The 22,142-nt window shown below is 37.8% G+C and overlaps 1 protein-coding gene across 5 annotated transcripts in view; it reads right to left on the reverse strand.

The window, feature by feature from the left end:
* Positions 1-1,701: 1,701 nt before the first annotated feature.
* Positions 1,702-22,142, reverse strand: part of LOC102218770 (regulator of G-protein signaling 6-like) — a 47,470-nt gene continuing 27,029 nt past the window's right edge. The window contains exons 3-17 of one of the 5 annotated variants that reach the window (XM_023352748.1): positions 17,927-18,026; positions 17,186-17,236; positions 16,994-17,100; positions 14,504-14,555; positions 13,994-14,058; positions 12,209-12,285; positions 11,604-11,685; positions 11,339-11,413; positions 10,348-10,449; positions 10,037-10,209; positions 9,713-9,838; positions 9,435-9,621; positions 8,205-8,294; positions 6,304-6,360; positions 1,702-5,064 (exon numbers count right to left, since the gene is read on the reverse strand). In XM_023352748.1, coding sequence (XP_023208516.1) covers positions 5,014-5,064; positions 6,304-6,360; positions 8,205-8,294; positions 9,435-9,621; positions 9,713-9,838; positions 10,037-10,209; positions 10,348-10,449; positions 11,339-11,413; positions 11,604-11,685; positions 12,209-12,285; positions 13,994-14,058; positions 14,504-14,555; positions 16,994-17,100; positions 17,186-17,236; positions 17,927-18,026 — 1,395 coding nt within the window. In that variant the 3' untranslated portion in view covers positions 1,702-5,013. Of the gene's footprint in view, positions 5,065-6,006; positions 6,364-8,204; positions 8,295-9,434; positions 9,622-9,712; positions 9,839-10,036; positions 10,210-10,347; positions 10,450-11,338; positions 11,414-11,603; positions 11,686-12,208; positions 12,286-13,993; positions 14,059-14,503; positions 14,556-16,993; positions 17,101-17,185; positions 17,237-17,926; positions 18,027-22,142 lie in introns of those variants that run through there. The other 4 variants (XM_023352747.1, XM_005797676.2, XM_023352746.1 and 1 more) reach the window with 4 other exon arrangements.

Genomic DNA, 22,142 nt, shown 5'->3' on the forward strand with positions numbered 1-22,142 from the left:
TGAATGATCTAATGATCGGGCTGCTGATTGCAGCTGGTCCACATTGTTAGCAGAACTAGAGGGCCCCAAAACCACATTTCGCTTAGGGCCCCATGGAGGCTTGAGCTGGACCTGGTGTTGCTTCACAAACATGTATTTGTAGAAATCGTAGCAAAGCAAAGTATTTATTTTTATCCTGGCTTTAAATTCTATCAAAATGGATAAACCAACACAAATTAGTGCATCATTTTGAGATAAAAAGAAAATGGTGGTTTTATAACAACTGAGCGATGTGTATTCACTCCCTTTACTCTGATAATAAATATAACCAAAAGTCAGCTATGACCTAAGAAGTTCCTGCTAGAAATAAATTGAGAGTGTATCACAAAGCCACGTATTTAAAGTCAAAACAAATGTCCTAGTTTAGGATTAAATTATAGGATTAAATTATAAAATATTAGATGTTTTATCAATTGTGCACATGGCATCAAAACTCAGAAAAATGTTTTACAACTTGAATCTCAGTTTTAAGAAATTAATCAGAAAGGTGCATTGCATGGCTATAAGCAGGGTTCTTTTTATTTTTTTATTTTTTATTTTTTTAAGTATACATTACCTTTATTGTTAGCCCTGGCAAAAAGTGTTAGATGCATTAAAATATATTAATCTTTTATTGCAGTAGTATACTTAAAATGATAAAATAATACAACCTTAACCTGTTGGACCTGTTGAGTCCTGTTGAGTTAGTTAATTCATGGCAAGAAAGAAAAACCCATAGCGAGTAATTGTTTTTAATAAATCCATCAAGGCCGCACTTAATGACAACTCTTACAGTTGTTATGAAACATAAATATGAAAATTAAGCATTTTATATATATATATATAGTTGCTACTTTTTCAACTTTTACTTATAATCCATGTCTTCCTGTTTCCCTGTGGTACATCACACAGAGATGTATTTCTCTTGGCAACTTTTCAAGAACGTACATTCAAGTTAATGTATGTTGTGTGGTGTGTTGATTTCTATAAACTAGAAAATGGCTACGAGAAAAAGGCTAATTAGCTGACCCATCGACCATCAGAGCAAAACAAAATAAAAAACATTTGATGTAATGATGGTTCATCATATAAATCATGTCTCACCAATTGCAGACTTTGGTAGAACAAATCACTGGATCCAGCCAAGGGTGGTTTCTGTAGAAGCAGCGACTCTTGTCTTTTTATCTTCAAAAGGATCTTTGAACCATAGACTTCATGACATTATAAACCCTAATACTAGGATATTTTGAATATAATATATATATATATATATATATATATATATATATATATATATATATATATATATATATATATATATATATATATATATATATATATATATATAATTCTCTGTTGATGATAATCAAAAAGACAATAAATATGTAAAAGAAATGTAAAAAAAAAAATGTTGGATTGTTTCCCATATTAAAATTTGTTGTTTTTATTTTCAGAGTTAGAATAGGCTACTGCAAAAGAGGAGTCTTGCTACGCATTTGCAGAGGTGCTACGACCAGCAGAACAAACATTGTAAAATTAAAACCAAAGATTCAAACACAATACAGAAATATTGATTTTTGTTCTTGTGTTATTTGATTTATATTTTGCTTTTTGTGTAAATGAGAGACTCTTCCAGCTTATTTTTCTTCCATGAGTCAGAACAGCAAACAGCAGCAGAGAGCAGACAGGTCCAGAGATTTTATTATTTGGTACCTGTGAACAGATAACAAGTGCTTTGAGTGTTTTAGAGTGCCAGTAGTTATCTTGCTGATCGAGAAACTAAAAGCACAAAAATGCCCTGAATATGTAACATGCATAGTAATGTGCTCGCATCATACTAAAGTGTGCTTTCGGATAATGAAATGTAACCAGTTTAAATTTACAATGCACTTGGCACGCAGTGTCACCATGTTTGTGCTGAGGATAACATTTGGTACATAGACTCGACTTAAGCATCTCTCTACCTTACATTTAGGAGGTTATTGGGATAGGTTAATAAGAATAATTAGCGTCATGACTTGTACAGTGCATTGCAATGACTACTAAAAAATAACCGATGAGACAGTCAACGGCGCTTTCTAGTTTTTCACTGTTGCAGTCAGTGGCCTCTGAGGGGAGCTGTGTCCCAGCACTTCTTGTGTGTAGAAGAAGGCAGCAGCCACAATGGAGCAAAGGGGCCTTAATATTCTCATTGCTTCCTCTTCAGTCCATTTCAGATTTCAGATGTCCATTCATTAGTGAGTCCTGCTCCAGCTCAGTCCCCTGCACTTCATCGTGCTCCAACATGCACCATTTTCCACATGACAAACACTCGACAGTTATCAGACAGAGAGAAATGAAAATGGGTAATTGTTTCAGAGAATAGCAAATATAACCGTGCAACAAAACAGAAGATGTCCCTCACAGGGCAGCAAGTCATCAAAGAATATAATTAGAATATAATCAGAATAGATTCATTACACACAGATCTTTGTTTCTGTTAAGATTACGAGTTAGCATAAAACCAAGTTCAAAAGAGGATTTTAAAAAAAACTGAAATGTTTTCCTATTGCCCACTCAGTCATAGAGAAGAGTGCTGACATGATTATTGTCCATTAGACAGTTATTGATAGCTTGCACAATGAAAGTGTGGTGATAAAGAACATTGATAGAAAGTTAAGTGGAAGGAAAATATTTGATTGAGAACAGTGATAACCAGAACAATGAAGCAATGCCGATTCAAGGATTTGGAGACGATTCTTAAGACGTGGACATTAGCTGAAGTTTGTGCTTTGAGAGCCATCACACACAAATGAACCCAGGACATAATCCACAACTTTCCAGCCAGTCCTCAACCACAGACAATTTCAGAAGTGTCTTGTCTGGGCTAAGGACAAAAATCTGGGCTCAGGAAGCCAAAGTCCTCCTTCAAGGTTAAAGTAAATTTAGAGTGAAGCCACACAATCCAAGTTACAAAGTTCACAATAGTGAAGTTTCCACAGCCAGTGAGGACTTCGGGAGCCATTTCATGTCCTGGTGTCAGCCCACTTCAATTGGTGAATGTATCCGCGAGGAGATTTTTAATGCTTCCATTTTCTGACTAGATTTAAGGAGATGTTGTTTTATGTCCCAGCAAACAAACAAATTTAATACAGAATCATCTTCCTCCATTATCAAGATGAAGATGAGAGACACTAAAGCCAACAATACAGACAAGATAAAGGCCGCTATCAAAACAACATGAGCTACCTAACTCCAGCGGCTGATTACCTCCATGCCTTGCTTCATTGATGGAGTAATTTATGCTGAAGTAGCCCAGACTAAATACTGGAAGCAAATACTGTATTATAAGTCCATTTTCAAAAATTTGTTCTAAACATACTGTTCAAATATTTAATTTGAGAAAAAGTGAAATTTGAGATTTCACACGCAATCATAAATAAACTATCAAATTAACAAAAATAAATACTTAAAATGTATATCTCTGTGTGTAATGAATCTACAAATAAGTTTCCAGTCAGTCTGTCACTCGGTACCACACATGTAATATGAGATATCACACCCTTGGCTGACTTTTGCTGTGAGTGCTTTAGCTTGATGCTAATTCCTGAAACAGGAAGCTCCAAAGAGCACAGGACAACTTGCAGTCAGTGCTCTATGGGGAAGGCATGCCATTCAGGCACCCTTACACTGATGAGACGAACATCAGAGATAAACTGTAGCCGGTGCTTACAAAGAGCACCGGCTACAGTTAGCCTGTTTCAGAAATGCTCGAACTAGAGAATCACTGTGACAATGGTAGCATTATGGTTCTTTGGTCACATGTTATTTGCCTAAAAGCATGATTAGGGCATGCAAGGGCCGTGATGTCCCATGCTTCATGTGTTCTGCCTCATTCCCCTCTTCCAGGTCACTATAGTTAGGTTGGACTGAATTACATAAATAAATTTACTTTTTTATTATGTTGAAACTTATTTAAATCCACCTGTATCATCTTTTAACATGATGTACTCACAGCACAGTGGTGTCCTGAAACACTGTTGACGGTCCTGTGGTTTATGCACCACCAGATGGAAGCTCCCATGGCACTGAAAACTTTCAGCACTATTCTTGAACACTGACCCCGGCAGCAGAACACACAAACCTTGTCAACACTAAAAGCTCAAATCACACTGTTTCACTTAACTGTACTAGTGAATCATGCTTTTAGGCCTCTAAGGTATTCACACAGACTTTTGGAGTTGGTTAAGTTTACGAGCAGTCAACCAAACCCACCTTATAGGCACAGGTCTCATTACAAAGCGGTGCTGCTTAAACATGACTCTCAACAAGGACATCGGGATTAAACATGCATCAGTGCCTTATGGTTGCTACATTAAGCCCTTTTGTCAGATTTTGGAATGTAATGAAGATTGAAGAATCTGCTATATATATGAAGGGGGGTCTGTACTCTTACTAATCACCAGACTTTTCTTACTTACTTCAATAAAGACATTATGATGGGTGTTTTACAGATATCAAAAGAAGCTAGGTGGACTTTTCTTTAATGTTTCAGATTTGTTTGTTTTTATTGCTGACTGCCTTGTGAGAACAGATGCACACCTCCTTTTAACATTTATGGCCCCAAAGTGTTGTGGAAAACACAAATGAAAGAATATAAAGACAATAAAATTAATAAGCCAAGTCAAGCCGGACAACCGTTTGCCCTCTAGATGATGAAGACAGGGCAGTATTAGTTTGAATGTGCTTATTGTTTTACACCGCATGCCGTGTGATTCGTTAGCTGAGGATCGTCTTGTAGGCATCGTCCCTTCCGCAGTGGTTCTGTTTGGGTGGTTCAGCCCAGTAGACCCAGCACTGCAGCAGCAGAACACCAGTGGACCTCGAAGCAGTGTCCGAGAGCCTCTGCAGCAGCCCTGTGCACCCCGGCTCCGCTGTTTGCGGCCCTGCCCCGGCCCCTGTGTGGCTGTCAGCCCACCTGCAGGGTCTGGTCGTGGCTCTCCAGGACAGGCTGTGTCAGGATGACTGCATAAGGCCTGTCAGACGCTTTCCCGCCAAAGACTTCCCCTGGAAAGTTAAATAAAAAAGTAATAGTAACAAAGAAATCATTAACTGTCTGATATGCTGATAGGAGAAGTAATCTACAAACTACAAAGCCGCCAATCTCTTAAAACATTTCCCACCTCAAATTTTCTATTGTGTTCTTCTGTTTCCAGATGACAATTAATCTATGTACATCAAGGATAAAACAATATTATATACTAAGTTACAGTCACCTATCAGGTAGAGGCCAGGATGATATAATTTAAATGTGAATTAGGAGACAAATGAAGGTGCTTTAAAGGTACTTTTGAGGTACAGTTTTAAATTGAATGAGTGGGTATCAATGTTTGAAGTTAAATACTTGCTGCTAGTTACAAATGGGTATTACAGCATCCGCCAGGTTTTGTGTTTGGAACAAAACTGTTTCTCTTATTCATCAACGTCATATACAAATGTCCACAATATATATAAAAAAACAATAACATTTTGCTCACAATATTTCTACTTTCTGCTTGCAGTATGAAGGTTTTTATGTTTCAGTGCTTGTAAAATGGATTTAAGGCAAAGTCCAAACATAAAACAGTTCAAAAATAGTTTAAAAAAAAATCTATTTCTAGTACTGCTAATTTAAATGTAAAGCAGAATAAAATGTTTAAAATTCATTGAATGCTTGTTACATCATGTTTACTGTATATAGCTTAAATATAAATAATAAATTAGCAAATTAGTTTCTTTTAAAATATATACGTCTTATGTTCTGTGTATAGTTTGGTTGACTGTGACCTTATTTTTCCCAAAATTTTATTTATTTTACAACCACAGTTTTTCTTAAATAAAAAAAAAAATTAAAACTGTTTCAGCATCAGCACTTATTATTTTAAAAGACAGAAAATCTATAAAATTTTGCTAACATAAGTAAAAAAAATAAAATAAAATGAAACTATCTTGACTCAATCATTGTTTAAAGTATTTTAAAATACTGTATATCAAAACTCATGAAAACATGTTTACCAAAAGAAATTAATACAATCAAAAATTTAAGGAGGAAATTTCTGATTGATCTAATATGGGAGGACCCAGAGATTTACTTTGGTGCAATCACTCACGTCACTGTAATAATCTCTCGTTCACACCAACACATGCTCACACACGTGTAGAAAGCCACAACAGAGTGTAATATGGTTGTAATTGCAAAAGCCACTGATAGTGAGCCAGCCAGTGTGGTTTCTGTGATATGAACAGCCGCAGCTCCAAATGACTTACCACGCTGCGGGTGAACTTCTCCAAGGAGGTGCGACGACCTTGTTCAGTGTCTGCTGGCTGCTGTTTTGGGAGGGGGGAAGCAGGGTGAGTGTTTGGGTCAGGTATGGGTGTTGACGGGAGGAAGGTTGGCAGTGGTGTCAATAGTGCAGGGAATAAAATTAAAAAAAGAGGAGGCCAGGCATTGCAGAAAGCGAGGGCCCAGTGCAGGCAGAGCAGATGGGGTTACATATGGGGAAAAGGGTGTAGGATCAGTGAAAGGCCAGCAGAGGGAGCAGTGTCCAAATGAGAGAGGGCAGAAAGGCTGGCATGAACAGAGGAAGCTGTGATCTGATGAAAAGCTCCATATTACACAATTAAACAGCTAAGAAGATTTTCTTTTAAGAGCTTAAGCTCTACAGGAGGCACAGATTACAGCAATAAACACATCAAAACAGGTTGTTTTTTGACATCAATCAGTACATCGCCTTATAAAAGATGTCTTGTTTAGTGTCGTTAGAGTTTGTCAGTGTTTCTTCTGTTGGTTCTTTGAATGCTTGAGCAGATTCTTTGCTCTTACATTTTTGCAGTCTTTAATCACACTCCAGTCTCACCAGTGTAAAAACTGAATTAATTTTCTGGTAAAGCACCACTGCCCTAACACAAATAAGCAGAAAGAGGCTCATAAGCACGGCTTTATTTACAATATTTGCAACTATTTACCTTTATTCCTGAAAGAAAGGATGTTTATGTGCATGTTTATATAGGGTGTTTATAACCAAAACCAAATCAAAATGTCTTCGTACTAAAGGGCATTTTTCCTTACTTTATGGTGTCAAAAACCTAAAAACAGTTTAGGTTGCACAAATAAAACATCACAGGGTTTTTCTGCTGTTTATCAAGTTGATAAGTCATTTTTAAATACACTTTTCTGACATGACGAGTCTTCATGAGACAGCAACCTTGATGACCATATAAGGAGTGATGGCAAGTACTGTTATGATGATGAAACCAAACTGATTTAAAGGGCTGAGGACATTTATTACTTTCTTCTTGGGTTGACAGTGATTTGTTATGCCTTGATGTCTGAATTAGTATTTTCATGTTTCTTCACTTTGGTCTTGGAAATACGTCTATTTTGACGTACATTGCTGAGAATGTTACGGAGTGAAAATAATGAAATAGAAGATTTGTTTTTTGAAGAAAAAAGACTGAACCTCCTACATATAAGCCTGGCTATGTGTGAAATAGGTTATAATATGGTTACAAGCTGTTTTGATGTACTTTGGATCATTAATAAAGTTTGATTTGCACCTCTGGTTTCTAAAAGGAAATATTAAGACACCAATCAATGAACTGCATCATAAAGAGGAAAAAGTTTCTTACCACAATTAATACAAATCTTGTTCTTGCAAGTGTGTAAGAACAAGGTTTTGCATGTGAAACCCATCAATAGCCCACAAAATGTAGCTCTTCCTTTGCAGAAAGGGGGAGGTACATTTATATATGCTAGTAATAAAAGTGCAGATACTACATGTATTATTCTACTTATCACTGATACATGATTGTTCTCCTTTACTAATTAAAATACTTTTTTTTTTGCATTCTTGACTCTTTTTTCTTACTTTTAAACTTGTGTGAAACATGTCATTATTATATGCTTAAAAATTCATACCTATCACCATAGGTATGAATTTGAACAAATATTAAGCAGCTAAGTAACAGTTTTGCCACCAAAATATTTCAGAATTCTCATAAGACATAAAATCCTTCAGGCTCAAAGCAGAACTTAAAGGATAAAATCCAACACTCTCTTTTTCAAGCCTAGTATTATTATTACATTATAAACAAAGAATCAAACTAGTTTGAGAAATGCAGGCAGAATGTGGAGCGAAGGTCAGAGTCAGGGCTACAGAAAAACTCACCTTTTTTCGGGCTGACAGGAGATCTTGGTAGATGTTGGATCGCAAAAAGCGTGCATAGCTGTCACTTTTCATGAGCTTGAATATGTGCTCCTGCAGCAGGAAAAGAAAAAGATGAATTTGTGTAGCATGAAACCAGCCAGAAAAATACTGATGTATAATTAGGAAGACATTGATGCAGACAGTATGCTCAGACCATTCAAACTGTTTTTTTTTTTACATTTTGTCACAATGAAAAGGCAAACCTGAATGAATTCATCTTAAGGATTCACCAACAAAAAGCAGTGCATGGTGTGAGGTGGGAACAAAGTGGAAAGGAAGAAAAAAATATATATTTCAGAATATATTTGCATTAAGTCTGGAAAGTGAGGAATGCGTTTGTAGTCAGTCACCCTGAGTCAATGTTTCTGCTTTGACTAGATAAAAAGTGTGTTCATCACTTTTTAAGTTTTGTCACAGATTATTTTAAGTTTGATTTAAGTCTGAACTTACCAACATGTTTGAATGTATAGGGACAATGTGTTCAGGCAATGTACTAATTTTCTTCTTGAGGTAACCTGCTAATATCCATTTGAAGTCATTTCACAGAACATATTTCTCTCCAGCTCATAAACTGAATTGAATTGAAATCTTTTCTGTACTGAGGCGGCTTTCAAAAGGAGTAAATTGCACTAGATTTTATTTAGAATTAAGTAAAGTGTGCTGCATACAAATTCATCCCATCCCATTTCCTTTTACTACACAGTTATTACTTGCTTACTGTTGATACAGTAAATAAAATCCCAATAAAATACATTGCAGTTTCAGATTGCAATGTGAGAAACGGGAAAGCACTTTTGCGAGGTTTTGTTTATTGATCCAGTCGGTGTGTGTGTGTGTATGAATGAGAGCTGCTGCTGCCAACAGTAGAGCAGAACTGAGTGATGTGCTGCCAGTCAGAGACGCTGCGCATGACACATCACCAGTGCATTTTAAGACCAATGTAATCCTCTGTGAGCTGAGTGAAGGACCTATTCATGGTATTACTTGCCTCATTAGGCCCTGCCACAAACACACTCTGTCATTTTTTTCTCTTTCCACTTACCCAGTACTCCCCCTCCCCTCTTAGTCACTTCTACAGTGAAAGGCTTTTTCCTTTGAGTAGGTATTTCTGGTGTTTGTTTTTTTTGTGTGTGTATACATTCATGAAAATATGAAGTCACATGCATCCATGAAGAGAGCCACACAGTCAACCTGAGCGTCTTCATAGCTGTATCGCCCGGGGTCTTTGAGGTTCTGGCTGGTCCTCTCGTAGCTGTGAGAGTCCAGGTTGATGGAGCTTGGCGCTCCCTCAGCCAGAAACTCCTGCCAGATCTCTTGGGCCCTGGTGGAAACCTCCTGGAGCGGCCGTCGCTTCAGGTCCTGCACCGCTAACCAGAACCTACCACAGCATTCAGTAAGATTTTAATGTGAATCGAATATTTTAAAGCTTTTCTGAAGAATCTTCGTGAAGTGCTGAGAAGAAGTCTCACCGCAGGTTCTCTGAGCTGAACTCTGACTCCAGGAACTTCAGAAACTGGTCCCGTCCCGCCGGGTCCTTCAGCGCCTCCTCCAGGGAGAAGCCCCACTTCTTTACCCGCTGCTGACTGGGATCATGGCTGCTCAATGGAAAACAAATCAGAAGAGGAGATAATAAAATAAAAATCTGAGACTGGGATGTCAGTACACATTCGGGAATGCTGGAATTAACACATAGCAGCAGTTCAGCAGCAGTTCCCTCACTTCAAATAGCCCCAGTTATACTGGACTAATGGCCAAAATCCACCAATCCCCCTGTTCTCAGCAACAAGCCTCACCTTGCCTCCATGTCCCAGAAGGCGGCGTCGTCACTAATCCATGGGTTCGAGGGCTCCACGCCTGATACAAAGGGGTCATATTCCATAAACTGCTCTGTGTAGGTCATCAGGCTGTCGGCCACTTTGGAAACCTTCATACAGTGTCTGTCAAGCTGGATGTTCAAAAAGGTTATCTGAGGGCGGAATGAGAGAGAGAAAAAAAGGGGCTTAATAAGGTAACAGCTCATCAGTCTATGTCTCTGATTGTCTTTATGATGGATGAGGAAGGCAGACTGGTGGTAATGAAGTGTTGAGCGTAATGTCACACTTACCTCCTTCTGAACGTCCTCTTTGGTGGGCTTCCTGCTCGGCTGGGAACTGATGTGGATTGGACTTGGTTGGCTCTGGCCGTCGTCTGGCACTCCATAGACCGACTGGAAAAAGTGAGAGAAAAATGATAGACAGATATGGTTTTGTATTAATACCACTGGTATGTGGATGTGTTAGTTAATATTAGTGACAACTTTATGGTTTTGTTTTTTTTGTTGCTTTTTTCCTCCCATGATTCTGAACCAAATATCTTTCTGATTTCAAAGTAGTATTTTTTCTAACTGTTTGAAATTGAATCAGAATCTCACACCTGTCCTGTTTTAGGCCAGTTTTGATAACAAGAAGGATTAAAAGTATTGTGATAATCACTTCATTACTTCTCAATTACCATAAATGACGTTTTCAATTTTTCCATTTTTTCCTCCAAATGTCTCTCATTGTGACTTCAATTTTCCTTTTCATCAGACTATAGGGCATAAATTAAGGCTTTTATCTATGAGTGCATATGCACTCACCTTGTCTCCATGTCCTGCACATATAACTTCAGCCAATTATGAAGTTATATGTGCAGAATTGGCTTATTCCTCACTGCGTGGCCTTTCAGTCCATGTTGATTTATTTCACCATAGATAAAAACAGTCTTTTACCATCTTCACTGACTTTTTCATGATATCACTTAAGGAAGGAATGTTTGAGAATTTGCCTTAAAATACTTCCACATCTGTGTTTCAACATTACCTCAAGTGCTGTGATTCAGATGCTAACAAAGACAGGGTATCATCATCATCATCCATGCTTTCACGAGAAAGTTTAAAAAAGTTATAAAATGTCTCAAATTTAAAGATGTAATTTAAATATGTAAATAATTAAGAAATCACTATATAAACTATAAATGATCTGTTATTTCAGCATTTACTTTAGAGAAAATTACGCTATATTTAATCTGGGACAGTGAAGCTGGACGTCCACTCCTATGTTGTCTCAGTCTGTCACCTTTTTCACCCTGTGTGGGTTCTTCTCTCTTCGACACTTGCGGATGTCCATCTCCGTGGTGTTGACGCAGCCTGGCTGTGGGAGACAGCAGGAAACATGACGGTTCGGGTCACTGTTCCATGAACATGTGTTGTTTATGAAGACACTGGTGCTACATCTGATTCTGATCTCTCTTCTTTTCATTTTTGACGTACTTTCTGCTTTGCTTCCTTTGTGTGCTCAGTGCCTCTGACATTTGTGTTGTTTTTCTTTCTCTATAACTCACCACTGGTCGATGAACGTCCCAGAACGCCCTCTCCTGGCTGTCAAGGATCTTCCTCTCTGCCTTGTCCTTCTTTCTGTCGATCCTGCATGCAAGTGAGACAGACCTCATGTTTCAGATCATACAGGACTGAAACATGAGGTCAAATTCAGGCAGTCCTGACTTACAAAAACATTCAGCCTTTTCCTCTCTCCTCACTGACGGCTGCAGTCTACAGAGCAAAAACCTCAGGAGTTTAGGTCTTGATCTATCTGCTGGTGTTACCTCTGGAGAGACCTATCCCTTACATAACTGACATTTACTGATTTGCTTCATATTGTCCCCCCGCAATACATGGCTTCCTATATTGACTTTACTTCTGTCCAACAGCAGCCAATGATTGATGTTATGCATTTATTTCCTTGTGTTTCACTGACAGCAGAGGATAAAGTGTCCTAACTATCTGTCAGGGATTATTTTGTGCTTACACTAGCCAGCCACCAGAGAGCAGCCTCACAAAACAACCCAGAGCATGTGATTGTTTGAATCCAGGAGGAATTGCTGTTATTTTTTGGAGAATAACACAAAGTGATGTGTTGAAACGAAGCATGATTGACGTATGCACTCACTTCACTTGAGCCTCAGCTTGCATGAAGATGAATTCCCACTTTCTGGCGAAAGCCCTCTGCAGCCGAGCGAGGTTTTCCTGCAAGATGCAATTTGAATAATGCGTTTGGGGAGAATTTAAGATTTTTTACTGTCAAACCGTAAAATATTTAAATACTCTCTTGTGCAGTGCTTTGCAGAAGTATTAACACCCCTTAAACCATTCTACATTTTATCACATTACAACTACAAATATAAATGTATTGTATTAAGATTTGGTGTGATTGACCACTGAAAAGTCATAAATAAATTTTTGATCAGCAGCTGTTAATCAATTTTTGCTATGGGTGTAAAACCATCTATTAATGCAAGAACTTTGTTGTATGTCTCTACCAGATTTTCACATCTGAAGACTAAAATTATTCTTCATTCTTCTTTACAAAATTGCTGGAGTTCGGTCAGGTTGGTTGACAATCATATGAATTCTGTCTGACATTTTAGCATATGAATATGCTTTGATCAACACCACAACATAAACCCTCTGCTCCAGCTTTAAGTCTGCAGCAGCCTTTAACAGGTTTTCTTTGAGGAGTATTTATCTCCTTTCATCAACGCTGGCCAATTTCCCCACCCCTACAAAAGAAAACCATCCATATAGTATGAGACGGCAAAAACCAACGTGACATTATGCGGTGTGATCTTGGTGATGTTAAGGTTTTATCTTCCTCACACAAACAAAAAGCTCAGGTTTGCTTTTATCTGACCAGAGCACTATCCACAGTTCTGCTGCGTTGTGGCAAACTGCAAGCAGGACTTCTTTGGCTCTCTTTCAACATTAGCCTTCTTCTGCAGCCTTCACAGGACAACTGCATTGACAATGACATTAAAATACACATATGTGGATTTTAACAATTAAGAGACTAATGAAGGAAATGGATTGGTTCATTTAGGGGTATCAAAGTAAAGGTGAGTGAACAAATCCACGCCATATGTTTCATACATTAGTTGCAAAACTTATGGAAAACAATTCTGATTCCCCTTTACAAATGTGCACCACTTGGTGTTTATTCTTCAAATGCGATCATTATAAAATGCTTTAAAGCTTGTTGTAACAAGAAAAAATGTTCAAAAGTTTCAGGGACTATTGATATTTGTTCAGCTCTGCATAAGCGATGTGTCGCTATTACACATGCAAGCAGATTTTGTTTCTTAGATGTGTTTTTTGAAGAGTTTCATTGTTGTGTTTTTCTATTTTACTAGAAGCTTGAATGTAAATTCATATTCAATTTACATTCTGTAAAAACACAAAAGATAGCTTTTAAATGTCAACAAATCTATTCACGTGTTCCTGTTAATGCTCAAAAAAGCATCTGTCCAAGCTAAAGTAAGTGACCTCATTACAAAAAGGAAAACTCCGGCCAGCAGGCATGTTAACAGTGAAAGCAATGATGCCTGAGGCATAAAGTGACCTGAGTAGAACAGGAAGGAAGTGTACTGGACAATAGTTGCAGAGTCATTTGGAATATTAAAGTGCAGTACAAGCTACTCTTTGTAACAGCAAGAGATCAGCACTAGGGTAACGTGCCTCCTGGGGGGCATATTGATCTGCTGATGCCAAATAATCCTGCAGGTATTTTGGGGGTACATTTTGTGGCCAGGAAATTACTGCCATCAAATGGATCTCCTGGAGCGCAACCATTCATAATGGCTTGATGCCATTTTCAAACCCCAGAAGACATGAGTAAAGATTTATCCTGTTTGCAATCGGCTTGCTGGTGGTTTTTACGCTAAAATAACATTTTACTTACTGCTTCGTAGTCTGCGAGCTCGAGTCTGGCTTTATTCTGCATGGTGCGCTTGCACAGGTATATGGCTGGGGAGGGGGAGAATGAATAATCACATTTTTAAAGGTCAAATGATATTAAAAGAAAGGTCAGTTGTTTCAAATCTATTTTTCTGAACCAATATCTCAGATGTTTACACCAATGCTTATCTAATTTAAGCTGGAAGCCTATTAGTTGTCTTATAAAATAAAATAAAAACAAGAGGGCTATCCAGTGAGACAGAGATTTGGTCAAAGCAGTCAATGCATCTTGATTTGTTAGGCTAATCCTATCCCATTGGGTTCTCTCTGGTTGATGTTCCTCAGGGCCAGATACATTACAGGGAAGAGCCCTGTGGATCAATACTTAGTGAGTGTCAACAGCAGCTCTACAGTGTGAGCTGTGTTTAAGCTCTGGAGAAAGAAACAGATGAAGACATCAGGGAAATCTTAGCAAGTTTTGAGAAGGAGGTGGAAATCGACAGCTTTTACTCACCATAGTCTGTATTCTCGGGTTCCCAGCAGTTTGAAGGCCAGAAGTATGGAGACTGAGAATAGACAGAATTTAATTTTAAAAAATGGCTTATTTTCTATTTTACAAGTTAAATAAAGTCGTTCTGTCCATTCCTTTCATCACTTTCAGAACAGTTCTGGTCAGAAGTGTGAAGACACTCATCTACGAATGACAGTCAGACTAATTTAGACTTTTAATGATACATTTGAAATGCCACTTTACCAACATGCAACCTCCAGGAGTATTTTAGATAAGAATTGGGTGAGCAAGTTTAAATTTAGACTTATGCTTTGATTGTGCGGTTTTGTTATGGTTGGTGTTCCATTTTCAATAATTTTTTAGACGCTTGTCCTCTTGTTTTTAATTTTTTCATATTTTTAGATTTTAGATTTAGATAGACTATTTGTAGTTCAGTACTCACACATTCACCTATTTACAGTAACCACAAATTGCCTGAGGAAAATTGGCCTGGTAGCAGTTTTTGGTCTAAAATATTGGGGGGAAAAATGTAGTTTGGAAAACTGAAATATCAATGCTTCTGGACATGCTACTGACTGCCGTTTGCAAAGCTGTCAATTTGCACCATTTATTTTTATTGACGCAAATTACCTGTACACCCAAGAACAGAAATAAGGAAGACTGTATATGCTGGTATAGTAGGGCTAAAATAATTTCCACTGCATATATTAATGCATATTAATATTTATTTTGTGTTTGAATTATTAAAATAAAAAGTTATAAAATATTTAGAGGAACTCTCAAGTATTTGTGGATTATAGATATTATATTATGATTATCTGTCTTCCTGGTTAAGTTACTATGTGGTCTGTAAGCACATGGTTCTCTTGAGGTTTTCCTCAATTTCTTCTATCTTTTGGATTTTCATGGACTTTCTTATTCATTAAGTTATTCTGTATTTTAGTATTCTCGCTGGATATTTGACCGCCCTTCCCATCAGAAATGGTAGAGTCAATTAAAAAGTATCATTTTCTTGGAAGGTGCCACATTTCAAAAGTAGCTCATACATTTTATTGAGGTTCTGACCATTCTAGAGTCTCTGTGTTAGATCATTTTCCCCATTTCAGTGTAAAACTATTTGTGAACTTTGTTTGAAAGCTGGGTCTTTGCCAAGAACTAAAGCAGTTTGAATATGTATCCAAATATTCAGTCAGAATTATGCCAGAATTTCATTGCTGTCTATAATAAGGTGGTGGTTTCTCTGAAACATGAAAAATATATATTTACTCAAATATTGTTTGTATGAACACCCCTGAGCGTGTATGTATCTGTGTACATCTCAGAAGAAAATATATTATACTTCAAAAATGTCCACACATATATTGTTTTGTTCAAATGTATTGTTAAAGGTAAAATAATAATAATAATAATAATAATAATAATAATAATAATAATAATAATAATAATAATAATAATAATAATAATAATAATAATAATAATAATAAAAGTTATGCACGTCTCTTGTATGTAAATGTATGACCATCAATGTACATTCCCTCACCTTTATTGGGATCAAAATGTAAACAAGTATTTGTTCAAACACAGTCTTTGAAATACCTTTAGCTACTATACATAACCATGAAGCAAAGGTGACTTTTTTTCTCTCTATTCTAGCTGAAATTACAGATTCAGAATTCCTTCCTGAATGCATTCATAATTGATGACTTCAATTTGTCATGCATTCTTAATAGTAGGACAGAATTAGAACCACATATTTCATTTGCACTATTTGTCATGACGATAATTAGCATGAGGAGAAAGACTGATGCTGATAAATGCACCTGTGGAAGAATAATAACTTGCTCTCATTCAGAACTGTCAGCTCAGAATAAAACAGGCCAGTCTGTAACACAATGCACAAAAGTGTGACAAACATTGGAGGACAGCTGCCATTAAATCTGGGTGCTCTACCAGTTTAGTATCTATTTTAAGGCTGTCACAATCTCTTGCAGTGCAGCTATGCAGATGTTTCAGCATGTTACAGTGGATTCTTCTCAGGGTTTCTGGTTAGTGGGCCTGTTGCATCATCATCAGAGGGAATATTTTTAGCCCCAGCTGAATGAGCAAGTGTTGCCCTCCCTGCACAGATATAATAATGGCTTTTAATTTTGGCCAATAAGGGGCAAAGATAAATGCCCCTCTTCCCTTCTTGGGGTTTCCCAGTCAAGGATTGTACTGGGTAAGATGGAGCAAATAAAAAACACCTTCGTGACAAGCTCCACTGCTGGCCCACAGGCTCTGTCCTGCTGCCTCCTCTTGCTCTGATGCACCATGCAGCAGGGGTGCACTGTATAGTATCGACCTTGGTGGAATGAGTAATAGGCTTAGGAAGGATTGCTCTCATTAGCATCACGCAGTAAACACATCCCTCTGATAAACAACTATCATCTTATTATTCCATACTCAAAGGCCTTGCAAAGCCCCAGGACAGCCCCTCAGTGAACTTCTCTGTACCTGAAAGCGGTAGTGGGTTCCGTCATCCTTTAAGGTCAGGACGTGGTCAGAGATGGGAAAGATGTAGCCATGAGCTGCAATCAGACTACCGAGGTGGATGGCTTCAGCTAGTGACGGAAGAGCAGGAAAGCACATGAAATTCTCTTCCATCTCTCTGTGTTTTCATTACTCAACATATGTCTGCAGGCCTACCTGGATCCTCAATGGAGAGGTTTTTTATCAGCCACTGAACAATGTCTGCCCCTGTTTTCCAGAGAACAGCAACGGTCAGAAAGGGTGTCACAATTACAAATACACAACAGTTCAGACAAAAGCTGCCTCTCTTCAAAGCTGTCAAAGTTGGGTAGGTGTCTAAATATAGCGCATTGTTGGCAGGTTTGCACTGCATTCGCTGCTCCTGGACAGCAAAACATTCGGCCCCCCTGTTGGTGCTTAGCAGAAGCTGCTGGAAAGCCCTGGAGGAAACCATGTGAAGGACTGACTCAGACTCAGCCTCACAGAGAGACGGAGCAACCTCCACGTCCTATTTTTGTGACTCACTATTACACAGAAGCACAAACATAAAGGAATACAGCACCTACACAAATAGGCACACAGACAGAGGGAAGAAGGCGCTTTACCGAATTGGTGGCAACAACGGGATGAAACAGCCTGGCAAAGACATGATCTGCCTGCTTCTACAGTAGTAGCATGGAAAATGAGCACAGAAGGTCATACATGTATAATTTATTGTGACTCATATAGTTTGCATAGTTAAAGAATGCAAGGATGGAAAACACACAATACCAAGGACAAAGTTATAAATGCATCAGGTGAGATTAGCCCTTACTAAGGAAGAAGCAGCTCATAGGGTGCAACATTTGTAAATGTTAAAGCATGATTCACACACACGTACAGTATATGCTCATTTATGGTTTCCACACAAATACGAACCTGATACCACACTCGGGATCTTTGAGAGGAAGCTTTTAACGGTCCGGATGGCAACTCCTCCTGCTTTCTCATCTTGTATTCGTGTAACAATGTCTTCCATCTGTGGAGAAGAGATAGAGGTTGGTCATGTCATTGCATTTTATACACTGTTGGTCAAAAGGTTTTCAACACAACAACTTAGTCCAGTTTTTAAATTAAAAGTCAAGCAGTTCAAGTACAAGGAATAGTTTGAAATGGTACAAAAGTAATGGCTGAACAGCCTGGTGTTGAAGTAAGGAAGCAAAACTGAAAAATAACGTGTTTCATAATGTAAAAAAAGTAGTTATAAGAAATAATTTAGCAACTTAAAGCTCAGGCTGAAATCGCAATGAATGTCTGGCAGAATTTTTTGTTCAACCTGACTTAGCTGGAAATCACATATTGTGAAGTATTGTGTATGTTGTTGCTGCATCTGCAGTGATGGCGCTGTACCAATTTGCTGTGGTGAAAGATGAGATAAACTGAGAAGCTCTTGATTTGTCAGTCAACCTATGTTCATACCCTTGTCTACAACCAAAAGAAATAGATTGTGGATACAAGCAGCTGAAATGAGTTTGGACGGATGGACTCATGCTTTAAGAGTTTTAAGTTGAAGCAAATAATGTAAAATGCCATGCTACATTCTGCAGCTGACACGTCATATCCAATTCCACACTTGTGAAGAGGCTTGAAGCTGAACAGTTTAATTTAAACATTTCTCTTTCTGACAATAACATGAAGTGACACCCATAAGATCTTCCACTCTGTAAAGCTCAAAACCTCCAAGACTTGGGTCAAGGGTTCAGTGAAACTAAACCCAGGGTTTGTGTGGCAGTGGCCACATATTTAAAGTGATTTATTTAGCTACAACTAGGGGTTAGAAGTTTTCCACAGCCGAAAAAGCTGTCAATGTTAATCCCAGAGGCAAAGATAAACATCACACCTCCGACCAAGCCAGAGCCTCAAACACATCACACATTAGCTGCCTAAAATTAGGCGCTTCTCTACACAGCTCTCCATGCAGCCAGCACACAGCACAGATCTCACAGCAAGCAAGCAAACATTCAGTCTTTCAAGGGCAAACATGATACATCCTTATAAGAATTCATAATTTATTATTATTACATTTAAATATGTTTAAATGTCAAATCTTAAATGATTTATGAGGTGGGTTAGATGGTCTGGTAGAGCCTGACTAGAACCAATTAAAAATCCCATAAATATTTACACATAGGTGTTTAACTACAGTCAGTTTACTGTGGTACTTTCCATTAAGGTAGTTGGATTGGCAGATAAATGCTTTATGCCTCGCTCCATGTCTGTTCAGCGAGCGAGTGCTGTCAGATACACACAAACATGCACATGATTGCTGCAGTTTGTGTGAGTCAGTTAACAAGCAACTCTTGGGATAAATGCTATGAGAATTTTAAGACAGCCGTTTACATATTTCTTTTTATGTTCCTTAATATCACACCACAAGGCGGACATCAAGTCACAAAGTCTGGCTCACAGCATCCCGCTGAGCTCTACAGTTACTGCCATTTCTGTGCACTTCTAGCCACTTGCACCACAGTTCATTCATCATTTAAGAAAGCATATCTGTAAGTGAATGCTTTTTACTTACACAGGCTGGCTTGAAAATATAAAGTTAAGCGGCTTCCAGGAGCAGACCTACAGTATATACGTGTAGTATTTCCTGTGTTTGTCTCATCAGCCCATCTAAAGGATCTTGTTTTACACTCAAAGCTAGAAGAAAATTGGTAGCAGCGACATTCCTGCCACTTTTGGATTATGGAGATGTTTTATATATGAATGCTCCGACCAAATGTCTTCAATCATTAAATACTGTGTATCATTGCGCTTTAAGATTTATAACCGGTAGTAGACGTCTGACACATCATTGTGATTTGCACGCAAAAGCTGAATGGCCCCCATTAAGTGTACGGAGAAACAATCATTTAATGATCCTGATGTATAAATCTTTACTCGGTCTAACCCCAGCATATTTATCCACTCTCCTACATAGAACTGTCAGTTTTCATTCTCTTCGCTCCAATAACATTATTCTTCTGCATGTCCCACGCTTTCGAACTGAAAAAGGGAAGCAGATATTCAGTGTGTTGGCCCCCACAGCGTGGAATCAGTTGCAGTCTGAACTTAAGATGTCGGAAATAATTTCACTGGACTTATTTCGAGCAGTTCTTAAAGATAGGCAACAAGATTCTATGATTCTAGATCTCAACGGGTTTTACCTGATTAAATAAAGGAATATGGATAAAGGCCACCTCCAGTTTTGCCTGCACGGATACCTCAAAATAAATTTTGTGGAAGTATCTTAATAAAATTTGGTAGAGACATTTATGACCATGAGAAAATAAAATAAATACCGTAAGTACTTCTCTACTTGGTCCAATTTGGCTGCCAAGCCCAATTTAGCACACAATTTAGTCATTTTATCCAATTAATAGGTGTTAATTAATGGTTGCTATTTAGCAACATTTTGCAGATCTTTTGACCACTATTATGATCCAATGACACCCCAAAAATTAACTTCAATATATTATTCAATATATTATTTTACTCAACACTCTTATGCACTATCAATGTTTTATAAACAAAAGAAAATTTTAATTTGTTTTATGCACTATCAAGACTATATAAAGACCATGCAAATGTTTTTATCAAGGTTGCTTAGTGCAAATTTATGACAGCAATTAACAATTTCAATAGCAGCATATGAGTGATGTTTTTTTTTTCCATCAGAAAGTATGTTTTTGAATCAGCATTTTGACTTTGGCTATTATTTTATCATCCGATTAATTGCTCTGTCAGAAATATGCTTTGTTACACTGCTGTGCTAACAAAATGAAGCATTGTGGCACATCAGTCTTTTCATTGAAGATCAGATGCAAAACAATCTAATGAAAAGTAAAGAAATTAGCTTTGAAATTTTAAATAGCTTTGATCCATCTCAGAAGAATAAGTCAAAACCCGCTTTTAACCAGAATAACAAAAAGGCAAAGATCTTCTTGTTCTCATGTAAAAACAAAGACCAAAGTATTGCTTATCTTCCTATACAGTGACAACAGAGGAGAAGCACAGCTATAGAAAATGTAGTCCACTTAATGGTATCACAGCTTTGTGTCAAGGATTTCTGATCAGTGCAGCTTGCATAATAAAAGCACTTTAGTCTGTGCTCTGTTTCGCTTATCAGAAAAATACAGTTTACCAAAAACCTATGTATATACTTTTGTAGCACACATAAATTCATATCCTTTTGGGCACTCTAGCTTTAAAGGAGACCTATAATGTTTCCAGAAAACACAGCCATAAATAAGCTACATATGTATCATCAGTATCATCATCATCATATATGTATCATCTTTATAAGTTAGGGAAGTAGTTCTTTCAATGGACAGTGAAGGCACTGCTAAAAAAATGTGCAACCTACCAAAGGAGCTGCTGGTCATTGTTCTACACTGCTGTTACTTAGTCTATTCTGTGTTCGTCCACCACTGTGTGGTTTGGCTCACAAAACAGGACATAGGGTGAGACAGCAATGACCAATTATGTCTGTAGAGCAGATCATCAGGACTGACCTTCACTCCATTCAGGACTTGTACAGGACTAGGGTCACTAAAAGGGCAGCCAACAGCTCTTCAGACCCAACACATCCATTCCACAATCTGTTTAGACTTTTACCTTCAGGTCAATGACACAGAGAGCTATTCATGAAAAACAGCCGCCACAGAGAAAGTTTCTTTCCCAGAAATTTGGATGATAATACAAAACGTGTGATCGACTTATGACAGAAATCTGATCTCCTAAACCTAAGCCTTACGCAAAACATATGGGGTATAAACCCAGAACTATTTGGAGAGATTGTGCAAAGACAACAAGGAACAAAGTTCCTTCTGTGTGTAGGGGTGTGTGTGGGTATGTGTATGCTCCAATCTTGTCCTGCTGGCAAAACAGGGCTGTACAAAATATTAATGCCAATGAATGTGTTAAAGAAATAATGTGGGATTATTTTTTTTCTCCTTCTGAATAAATGCACTCAATTTAAATGTTCTAATTGCCTAACTATCATACAACAATAAAAGATTAAATTTATTCTACATTAGTAGGGCCTTTTATACATCTTTACCAGGGCAGCCGGTATGTTTGAAAAGGGCTGTCAAGTAAGCAGTTCATGAAT

This window comes from Xiphophorus maculatus, chromosome 19 (assembly GCF_002775205.1).
Source record: "Xiphophorus maculatus strain JP 163 A chromosome 19, X_maculatus-5.0-male, whole genome shotgun sequence".
NCBI classification, from domain to species: domain Eukaryota; kingdom Metazoa; phylum Chordata; class Actinopteri; order Cyprinodontiformes; family Poeciliidae; genus Xiphophorus; species Xiphophorus maculatus.